General features: G+C 26.8%; 1 protein-coding gene across 1 annotated transcript in view; it reads left to right on the plus strand.

Annotated features, from left to right (window-relative positions):
* The window catches only part of LOC100199498 (nuclear envelope integral membrane protein 1), a 32,948-nt gene that overhangs the window by 1,168 nt on the left and 19,577 nt on the right, over nucleotides 1-12,203 (plus strand). Inside the window, exons 3-5 of the mRNA XM_065810474.1 lie at nucleotides 7,651-7,802; nucleotides 8,932-9,004; nucleotides 11,870-11,966. Coding sequence (XP_065666546.1) covers nucleotides 7,651-7,802; nucleotides 8,932-9,004; nucleotides 11,870-11,966 — 322 coding nt within the window. The remainder of the gene's footprint in view (nucleotides 1-7,650; nucleotides 7,803-8,931; nucleotides 9,005-11,869; nucleotides 11,967-12,203) is intronic.

The following is a 12,203-nucleotide window of genomic DNA, read 5'->3' on the forward strand; positions in this document are numbered from 1 at the left end:
TGATAAAAATCATGGTTTGAATGGGTTGATAAAAATCACAATTAGAAAAATAAAAAAAATAATTTTTTTAACTTAGATTTTTTTAAATCTAAATCAGATTTTTTCGATTTACATCTCAAAAAATAAACTTTTAATTACATATTGGTTACATGTTAGTCACATGCTAGTTTTTGAAAATATTATAAAATCATAACTCAATAATCATAATCATAAGTCAATTTCAATAATCATATATATCAATAATCATAAGTCAATTTGAAACATTAAAAATCTATTTTAATGTTGATTATTTACAAATTTTTAAAAATTTAATCAATTAAATTTATTGATTCTAATACATTTTAATTAAACAGTTTTAATAGTAAAACCAATATGCCTGCTTTCCCAGTCTATTTCTAATGTCTGAATGCACAAGGCCAAACAATGAAAGTATCCATTCAACTCTTGCAGGTGAAGCAACAGCAGTAAGTTGCTGATCAAAAACTTTCAATAGTTCCTAATTCACACTAGACTGTCACCAAGAGTACAACTGTCACACTGCGTCATGTCTAATGCAATAGCAATTGGTTTAAGCATTTGTAGCAGTTCTTCTGCACTTTGCTTAACACCATATTTTGTTTACAATATACAAACATTGTCAATAATACATTCTTATCAATTATTGCTCTATTTTCTTCACAAATTGTTATTAGAATCGGCTAGTGTTTTAGATAGGATTCAAGACAATCAGCCAATATGTTCTATCTTATATCTATGGGAATTATAAGTTGTAATCTTCTTTTAATTTGTATGTAGCCACAGCAGAATGGTTGTTTGTAAAATATTTAACAACTTTAACTATCTGCTCCTTGATGTTTGAAATTAACAAATCTTGGGCCAATAGATGGACAATATGAGCTGAACATTGATACATAATAACATTAACATCATCTCGAGTTTCCAATTGTTGTCTTATTTTCAACACATTTGCTGTGTTATCAATTACTAGACTATGAACTGTACAATCAAATTATTTTTCACATTTGTTTATAGAATTAACAGCAAAGTTAACCAAATAGTCAGAAGTATGTAAATGGCTGGAGGTATCAATTGTATATGCAAGATAGGTACTGTTACAAAAACTATTGGTTCACTATGGACATTGCTCCACTCATTAATACTCATGGTTTCAACCTGATCATGAAGCAAACCTGAACAGCTAGTTAAAAAGTTCTTGTGAAAAGTATCTAATAGTTTTCCACCATCAATTCTATTAAGAGGGTTAGAATTGCATGGTTAATATTTTCTACTGTGTCTTGAAAAATAATAATGTTTTCATTATCTTGAGCATCTTTAAAAAAGTTACATTTACCAACACTTTTGTGGTTTCTCATTTGAGCAACCAAGCCTTGCATTTGTACACCACTTTTGCTGTACACCGCTTTTGCATTAAGGTTTATTAGGTTAATTCCCAAACTTTTCAGGTGTTTCTTCTAACTATGTCAAAACTGCATTTCTTTTTCTACCAGCTTCAGGCATTTTTATTTCTAGTTATATTATTTTTATTTTCAATTAAAAAGTAACAAGCAATCATAAATGAGTAATGTTATTTTTGAAAAATATAAACTTGAATATATAACTCTTATATAAAAGAAATATATTTATATTTAATATTATATAAATAGTGTATTATATAAATAGCAACAAAAATAGAAATTAATTTAATTAGTCAATAGGTTAAAACATAAAACAAAAAATTTACTTAAGTAGATAAAAATCTTACAATAAATTTAAAAATTAATATAATGAATTATATGGCTAATATATACTATAAAATGCCTGACTATTATAACTAATACTAATTTATGTAATGCAGGAAACTAATTAATGCAGGAGTTATTTTTAGCCAGAGCATATGACTTTAAGTTGATTAATCAGTAAATAATCATTAAAATCAATTAAAATCAAAAAACTAAATTTAAATCATGATTTTTATTCATCCAATTTAAATCTACTGATTTAAATTAATAGATTAAACGCAAAAAAATGCGTTTTGTTTTTTTTTTGGCATTTTTATGGTGTTTTTCTGCTTTTTTGAAGCAATTTTTTAGTTTTTTTTTGGCATAAATTTTGGAATAGTTTCCCTTTATTCTAGTATATTTTTAATATATGATCATTAAAAGCTAAGATCATTAAGAGATACAAGTACATGTATAAACACCCATAAACTAATATTTTTAATAAAGAATTAAATAAGCTATAAATTAGTTACTAAGGTCGTTAGGAAAGTTCGTAGAACTTCATCTGTAAAGATACAATTAGACAGGAAATAATTAAATATTTATATATCATTTTAAACTGTGTTTAATTATGAACATTTTAAGTACTTGTTAGAATATTTTGAATGTTTATTAAAAAAGTTATTTAAATTTTTTAATATACGTTAAAAAAAATATTTAAAAATGGAAAAATTTGAATATCAAGCATATATTAAAACCTGTGCTCTACTTCGAGTTTCAGCACAAGCCATATCCAATGAGTTGGTTTTAGTTCATGGTAACCAAGCTCCAAAATATAGTACAGTTGCCAAGTGGGCTACTTTATTTAAAGATGGTAGAGAGAGTCTCGAAGATGATCCTCGCTCAGGGCACCCTCGAACCACATATACAGCTGAGAATATTGAACATGTGCGAGCCATTATTGAAGAAAATCCGCATGCAATACATGATATAGTTGAAGCCCTGACATCAATGAATCGTTTTACAATCAACGAAATCATTCACAACGCACTTAAAAAAAGAAAACTAACATCACGTTGGATACCCCACGAGTTAACCGATCAAAATCGCATGAATAGAGTTAAGGCATGTAAGGAAAATTTAGCCCTTTTCAGAAATGGCCCGTGGAGACTGTGATATTATTACAGGGGATGAGTCGTGGTTTTATTTGAGACAAGTTGGACACAAGTCGGCTAATGCTAGTTGGGTCGGTGAAGGTGAAAGTCCAAGAACTATAGTAAGATGCGACAGGTTTCAGCCGAAAAACATGTTCTACATCTTCTTCAAAACAACAGGTGTTGTTCATTTGGGTTATGTTGAAAAGGGAGACACCATTACTAGCAAATATTATATAAAAAATTATTTGAAACCTCTTATATGCAAAATAAATAAGCAAAGACCTAAAACAGGCACTCAAAATTCCAAATTTCTCCATTATAACACTTGACCTCATATGACTGAAACCGTCACAAATTGTCTAAACCAAGCTGGAATTACAATAATTCGCCACCCACCATACTCACCAGACTTAGCTCCATCGATTATTGGCTATTCGACTTAATCTTAATGACGATAATTAATCTTAATGATGATACTGACGTCGAAAGTCAAAAAACTCGCATAACGAAGCTACTTCAAAGTATACCCAAGAAAGAGTATAAAAAAACGTTTGACAAATGGCTTGAAAGGATGCAACTTTGTATAGATAACCATGGTCATTATTATGAACATTTGATTAAAAAAAATTTAAAAAAACTCTTCTTTTTTTTTTTTAATAGGGGAGTTCTACGAACTTCCCTAACGACCTAAGTATATATCTTGGCACACTGTATGGAAATGTTTATTTGTCGTGTTGTACTTCCTAACAACTGTGATACTCTCATTATATAAAGAATTATATATCTATTATATATCTAGAATTATATAACTAGAATTATATCTCATTACATATCTCATTATATATTTAACTATTCTTATCCTATAAGAAAGTTATCATTTTAATTTTGATAATGTAAGTAGTATATAATACCATGCCAATTTAATATCAGACTTCAAATACTCAAAGAAATAAGTTATCTATTTATTTCTTTGAGGATTTGTATATTGTTTAGTAATTTAGACTTACATTGTTTGTTAAATTTGTCAAAAAAATATATATCGCAAGTTGGCTCTTATAAAAAAAAAAGTCCAATACTGAACTTAATTTCAAGGAAAATTTATAAATTTGGAGTTATTATTATTTACTGTGTTTCCCAGACTATCTTCATTTGATGATTTGTAATTTATCTGCATTTTTTTTTCTAATTATATGATTTATTTATGTAGACATTTTCATATTTTACTATATCAGGACACTTACGAAATTTTTTAACATGCTTTTTGTTCAAGTTAAATTTTTAGATATAATCTTATAGCAAAAAGAACATTTAACTTTTTCTATTTTGCTAATTTAGTTCAGAGGTTTAAATAAATGAGCAAGTAAGATTTTATTTCTGCTCCCTTTATAAAAAGCTTAATCATAATTGATTACCAACAAGAAGAACAAGAAGAAATCACTCAATAATTTAAAGATATCCTTTCTCTCTCTCTCTCTCTCTCTCTCTCTCTCTCTCTCTCTCTCTATATATATATATATATATATATATATATATATATATATATATAGATCTATAGTTTGTTGTCTTTGGGAAGAGCGGAACGAAAAAAGTGATTCTTACGCCAACACATACGTCACATAGGCTAAAAGATAATAGATGTAGTGCTGCTACATCTACTATCTTTTAGCCTGACCCGCAAGGGAGTGTTGCTACATCGACTGAGGGTTTGGTTGGGGCAGGCAGTCTATCAATTAATAAAAAAAAAAAATTCCGGTCTTGCATTTTAATTTTTACTTTTTGTCAACAAAATATGGAAAAAACTTTCGGACAACCTATAAGGGTTCTATATATATATATATATATATATATATATATATATATATATATATATATATATATATATATATATATATATATATATATATATATATATATATATATATATATATATATATATATATATATATATATATATATATATATATATATATATATATATATATATATATAGAACCCTTATAGGTTGTCCGAAAGTTTTTTCCATATTTTGTTGACAAAAAATAAAAATTAAAATGCAAGACCGGAATTTTTTTTTATTAATGATAGACTGCCTGCCCCAACCAAACCCTCAGTCAATGTAGCAGCACTCCCTTGCGGGTCAGGCTATTTGTCAGTTGATGTAGCAGCACTCCCTTGCGAGTCAGGCTATAAGATAGTCGATGTAGCAACATTCCGCACATGATTTACAGTAAAAAAAATAAAAATAAAAACATTTTATTAAAAAAAATAAAAATAAAAACATTTTATTAAAAAAAATAAAAATAAAAACATTATTTATATTGTTAAAAACATTCAGAATGTTTTTAAAAACATTCTGGTCAATTAAATTTGCGTTTTTGTGGTTTTTTTATAAAATGATTAATTTGTAATTAAATTAATGGTTTTGACTTTCGTCCAACACGCAAATGTTGGACGAAAGTCAAAAGTAATTAAAAGTTATGTACATATTGGCGTAAAAATCACTTTTTTCCTTCCGTGCTTTCCAAGCGCAACAAACTATAGAACTATATATATATGTATATATATATATATATGTATATCTATATATATGTATATATAAATGCATATATATATATATATATATATATATATATATATATATATATATATATATATATATATATGTATATAGATATATATATGTATATAGATATTATGGTGCCTTAAAACCTCTTTAGATAGAAAGTCACAACTCAGTGTTTTTAATGTGGTGAGTTTATCTTTTGTGTTAATCCTTTTTTTGATTCTATTGCAGAAAAACTGTTTTTATATCAAAAATAAAATAGCATGAGTTTCTATAAGTCTTTTGACATCTTTTTTTACAATTTTTTTTTTCTGATTTATATAAATTTTTCCTTCATTTGAGTACTAAGTTGATCTATTTTCAAAGAAATTTTTTTAAAACAATATTAAGAACCTGTTGAATGAAAAATGAGCCTAAGTATGAACTAAATATTGGACAGTTAAACTTAAATTAGACTTTAATTAATCACAAAAGATAACCACATCACATAAAAAAATTGAGTTCTGATTTTTTATCTAAAGAGGGGTTAAAGGCACTCTTTAAAATTTTTTGACAAAGTTTGGCATGCTGGTCTTCTCCATAAGCTTGCTTTATATGGTGTATCTGGGAAAGCTTTTGAGATTATCTAATCATTTCTTTCTAATCCCTTTATTAAAGTCACCCTTGAAGGCCAACACTATTCTTCATTTCCAATAACTTCTGGGGTACTTCAAGGCTCTATCCTTGGTCCTGTTTTGTTTCTTATCTACATTAATGATCTTCCCGACAACCTTATATCTAAAGTAGCTCTTTTTGCTGATGACTCAACTTTATACTGCTGTCTTGACAAAAAGTCTTCTCTTTTTGATAACTTAGAACAGGCAGCCAATCTTGAATCTGATCTCACTTCTGTAACAGATTGGGGCTCACAGTGGCTTGTAACTTTTAACTCCAACAAAACTATTATTTACTTCATCTCAATACTGTTGACATTCCTAGATTAATAAATGGTAACCCTCTCACTGAGTCCTCTTCTTTACATCTTCTTGGATTATTATTTACTATTGACCTTTCATGTAAACCATATATACATTCGACTGCTAAATTAGCATCTGCTAAGGTTGCTTTTCTTTATTGTGCTTGCCATTTTCTTACTCCAGATTCTATTCTCTCCCTCTACAGATCTTTTATTCGTCTTTGTATGGAATACTTTTGTCATATATGGGCTAGTTCTTCTAATGATGCTCTTTCTTTCCAAAAATGCATTGTAAACATAGTTGGACCCACTCTATCTGAGTGGGTCTGACTAAGACTCATTCATTTACTGTATCTGTCCCTGTATGTTCTAAAAACCTTTATTCATCTAGTTTCTTTCCCCTCATTTCAACCTTTTGGAACTCCCATCTTCATGTCTTCCTGATTCATACAACCTATAACTTTTTAAGTCTTCTCTAAATTGTTTCCTTGCTCTATAACTCTTTTTTTCCTAGTAACTCCCAACTTTATAGTGGTTGCTCGCAGCCTTGTTGGGAGTGAATCAGAATAAAATATATATCTATATATATCAAATATTAAATATAATAATATAATATTCAATTCTATAATAGAAGTGTCAATTATATAATAGAAGTATCAAAGCTTAAATACAAGATCAAATTTAGTAGTTGTTAAATTTCAAGTAAAAAAAAGTTTTTTTTTCTTCTGATAAAGCTTGTAATAATATGTTGCAGTGTGTAATGTAGTATTCATCTTGTTTTGAATTTTGCTTTTATTATTATTAAGACTCTCACTAAGGTGTGCGCTTGATGTCACCCAATGGTGTGCGCTTGATGTGAGCGATTAATACATTTAAGTTATATATAAATTAAAATTTATAGTTTTATATATTTGTTTCCAACCCAAAAATGAGGCCTATTGCTTCTAAGTGCAAATAAAAGTTTTAAAAATTGAGTAAAAGATAACTTTTCCTTGTCAGCTAAGCAAAAAAAAAACATGTTTTAGTTTTAGTAATAATTAGTTCTTCCCCTAATGGCATTTTTATAGGTAGAAAAGAAATAAGGAGGGGTTTAAGCTCTGCATGGTCAGTGCTTGTGGTTCCTTTATTTTTTATATCAAAGTTATCTGATTTTATTTTTATTTTTTAGGTTTTATTTTTATTTTACAACACAATTTTGTTTAATGTTTTGTTACTGTTTTATATTTTAAATATAAAATTATTTTTTTGTCTCTTTAGAACCGAGAATGAAACATGGTTTCATACATTGTTTAAATCAAAAGGCTCAAAAAAACTTGTGCAAAAGATATCACCTTTCGATGATTTTATATTCAAGTTTCAATTTGAGGGAGGTCAAAATAAAGAAGCTAAAATTGAAACAAGTTTTTATGGTAATTTTTAACTTTAGTTAAATATTAAAATAATTGCATTACAGTATATACTGAGTTGAAATATTGTTTAATATGTTATTTTTATACTATAGTTTTAAATGCTATATATAAGGATGGGTCACTCATACAGAAGTCAACAAAGTGATACTAATAGTATTATTATGATTGTTGCTTAAATCGATTTTTGCTCTTTAAAAAAAGAAATGCATTAGTAGCATTCTTGTTTTTCAAAGGCTGTTTGACTTTGACTGTTCCCATTTTAGCTTATGTGTAAAATCTAATTTATTTGTAATAAAGTGCAAAATGTTAAATAGGTGCAAAGTTTTTTATCTAATTCATTTAAAAAAGTTGTACTCAATATATATCAGAATGGAATATAGTTTACAGTTACAGGTCATTTGCTTTTTTTCATGCATATTTAAAAACTTACTATTCAAAAGTTTAAAAATTGATTTCTATAAATCTTGGCAAAAATTAATGTTTTTCCTAAGATTTTAAGATTTATAGAAAACTTACCTTGGTAAAGCTTATTTTGACATATTTTAATCCATATACAATAACTTTAGTATGCATATAGAAACAATATATATAGAAACAATAACAAATCTATATATAAAAATAATACTCGATATATAGGCCAAATTTGGAATATGCATTTCAAGTATGAAACCCATGTTTTACAAAATGCACAAATAAATTTAAAAAATACAGTATAAAGAATGCATTAAAAGAAAAAACAGTTAAAGTGAATTACTTTATTTAATTTTCTTTAAATACCACTTCAAAGCTAAAAGGAAAGGGGGGTCACTATTGTTAAGAAAGGTAGGTTCCAACTCAGTTCTTCGCTTATGAAGCAAGTGCTTCACTACAACGCTACTGTGTATTGTTGAGTATTGCTTATGTAAACAAAGAAAAAGAGTTAGCATAGCTCAAATGTACAAGTTCACAACAAAGTAGACATTGTTAGTTGTCACAGTACTCCTCAAAAGCAAAATTAAAATACTAATATTGATTGTTTTTAAAAATAAGAAATATCAACAAGTAAAAAAGTTGTTAAAGATAAACATCTGCTGGTTCTTAAAAAAACTTGATTCGTACTAATTTGTATCTAAAAATTTGTGTTTTTTAGTAATGGATTCAATGAATATTGGATACTTCTTGTTTGGTTGTTTACTATTTAAGTTTGCAAAAAAATTAAGCAGGTATGTTTTTTTTTTTTTTTTCATTTGTGTTTCTTTAATGAACTTATTTATTTTTATTTTCTCATCAATTTAACTGTTTAAAAATAAGTTTTAACTTTTAAAAAAAATTTTAAAATTTATATATAAAATTAACTCTTTATATGTGTGTATATGTTTTATCTTTGTAATTTGTGTTTTGTTACAATACAATGCCAACAAAATGTAAGTTATGTTAACTAATGGTAGAAATAACTCACTTCTCTAAAGCCAAGGGGACCACTACAGAAATGGTAAAAATAACTCAATGTAATAATGAGTAATTAAGTTGTAAACTGAGTGGCTGTTGTTTAATGTAATTTTGCAATATTCAGGTTGTTATCTTGCAGTGCTTAAAAGCTAGTGATTGGTGCTGTCACATTATTTTAAGAAACAGTTTTTGACACCCTTCATTAGACTTATGTGTCAAGAAAAAAATATTTTCTCCAAAAGTATATCAACATGGGTCATCAAATAAATCAACATGGGTCTCAAACAAATCAACATGGGTCTCAAACAGAATTTTCGTAGAGATTTCAAAAATAAGAGTATTAAATAAAAATGAATTACTTAAATTTCAAAACAACATTTTTGATCAAAAATTGATTGTTTTTTTATGACATTTTGTAGCAATAAGCTTTTTTTGCAATATTTTTGATAAAGAAAATTGTGAGTTTTGAAATTTTAATAAAGTTTAGTTTCTTTTAAAATTTAGGCTGATATATTTATGGAGAAAAAAGATTTGGTATGTTTTGATTACAATACATCTATTAATGAAATTGATAACAAAAATATTTTGCATCAATCATTATACAACAATAATTCTTTAAAAGTAGAAAAAAAAAAAGTTGCATTGTTACATAAAAATGGTTATTGATAATAATTGATACATTTTAAAATTGTAATTATTCTTGTTTTCAAAAAAGAATTCATTAGGCCTAAAAAATGATTATTACCGCCAAAATGATTACCACCAAAATGTTTCTATTTATTTTAGTGATCTTTAAAGTAAATTTTTATTTGTTGAATCTTTTTTCTAAAATCTCATCTTGAGTCAATCAATACTGATTTCGATCCTTATTTTCTATTGTTGACTTGTACTTACTTATAGGAACTTATAAAGAAAAGCTTTATTGTGTATTAGATGGAAATGGTGAGGCAAGGGCTATTGTTTTAATAAAGTTGATAGAATGATGATCATAATAAATGCTTTTAATAAAGTTTGTTTTTTAGTAAACTCTTTTCATATTCTTTGTATATTAAAATATTTTCTTTAAAGGGATCCCAAACCTCCGAGACATGTTGTGTTCATATTAAAGAGAATGATAAAATTTTTTTGATTAAAACAAAAGAATAAACGAATACCAAGAAAAACTAACTTTTTAGTCAAAGCTTGTCTTTTCTGTTTTATAGTAGGCCTAAAAGTCTTCTCCATTTTATTGTAGACCGCAATCTACAGACTTGATAATTTATTCAACCGCGTTTTATTCCTAAGAGTTTTAGTAAATGGTGTCATTAATTTTTTTTTGTTTGCCCAAGAGATCAATTATGTAAACAAACAAAATTTAATGGTGTCATGTACTAAAACTCTAAGGAATAAAATGCGCTTGAATAAATTATCAAGTCTGTAGATTTCGGCGTGTATTAAATTTTTTTTTATCATTCTCTTCAATATGAATACAACATGTCTCAGAGGTTTGGGATCCCTTTAAATTTTTTTTTTTTATCATTCTCTTGTATATGAACATGTCTCGAAGGTTTGGGATCCCTTTAAATCTAAAGAATTTAAGAATTTTTTTAAAATTATTGAGCTATTCCTTTCTAACCACAGTGATGAAGTTGCCCTCAATGGACAACATTCCTTTTCATTTCCAATAACTTTCAAGGCACCACAAGGTTCTGTCCTTGGTCTTGTTATCATGTTTTTCAAATGATACATATACATTTAGACTAGTTACCAAGCCTCTGCCTTATTTTCATAAGGTTGTATCTTTTTCTCTTTTTTACAAGTATTGTCATATTTGTTATTTGAATGAGCTATCTTGAAACTATTTTTTTTAGCTATCAAAGTCTTCTGTCAACTTTTTTTTTAGCTATCTTTAAATCTCTTCCTTGCTTTTTGTAACTTGAAATGTTGTTCTAAGCTTTTTTGGTAGTGAGTCTAAATTTATTAGTGAGAAAGAAGGGAAAAAACACAACAAAAAAACAGTTTTATAGCTATGAATTATTAGTAATCTGCAGTGTACAATATAATCTAGTAGACTCTGCAGTGTACAGTTTAACTGTGTTAAACTCTTGTGATTTTAGATTTCAACACTTATCTGATTTTTCTACATTTATCTTAGTAATGCAGTTATTTTTGTGCAAAACTTTTAAATGTTGTAGACATGGTATTCAATGTTAATTAATATTAAATGCTCTTCAGTCTTTTACAGTGTTGATTATACGAAATCAAATTAAGTTTCCTATTTGTATTTAACAAACAGTTTGTATTCAACAATACAAGTGCAGCTGATGATAATGATTTAAAATAATAAATGATTATGTAAAAGAAGATGATTCTAATAAATATGATAAGTTATGTTTTGACCATTATTTAACAAAGTTTGGTATTTTTTTGGTAATGTCTTGTTAAGTTTTTCACAATACATTTTTCCTGAAAATCTTTTAAATGTTTTCTTTATTATGGGCTTTTTTTTTTCACCTTTGTAATGCCATGCTTTGTTATCATTATGTATCTTTTTATATAATATTGTTGCCATAACATCATATTTCATTAAAAACAGTTGTTTATTATTTTGTTGTTTTTATTGAATGTTCATAATATAGGAATTTGGTTTTACTTTTTAGAAGTACCATTTTTCATTACACATCAGGAGCTACTGCAGGAGTTCTACTAACTTGGTGTTTTGTATTGTTTATACTCTACAAATTTATGCCAATGAAGGTATTAATTAACAAAATATTTCTTTAAAAAGAATTTTTTTCCATATATGTATTTTTAAACTATTTATTTATAAATTATAGTTTTAAATAACTTAATGGTAAAAAAATTAAATGGTCATTATACAGCACTACCAATAAATGCCTCCATTTTGTGCATTTAAGCATGAAACAGTACAGAGAATACAATATTACATTAAAGCATGAAACAGTACAGAGAATACAATATTACATTTAAGCA

This window comes from Hydra vulgaris, chromosome 11, assembly GCF_038396675.1.
Source record: "Hydra vulgaris chromosome 11, alternate assembly HydraT2T_AEP".
NCBI lineage: Eukaryota > Metazoa > Cnidaria > Hydrozoa > Anthoathecata > Hydridae > Hydra > Hydra vulgaris.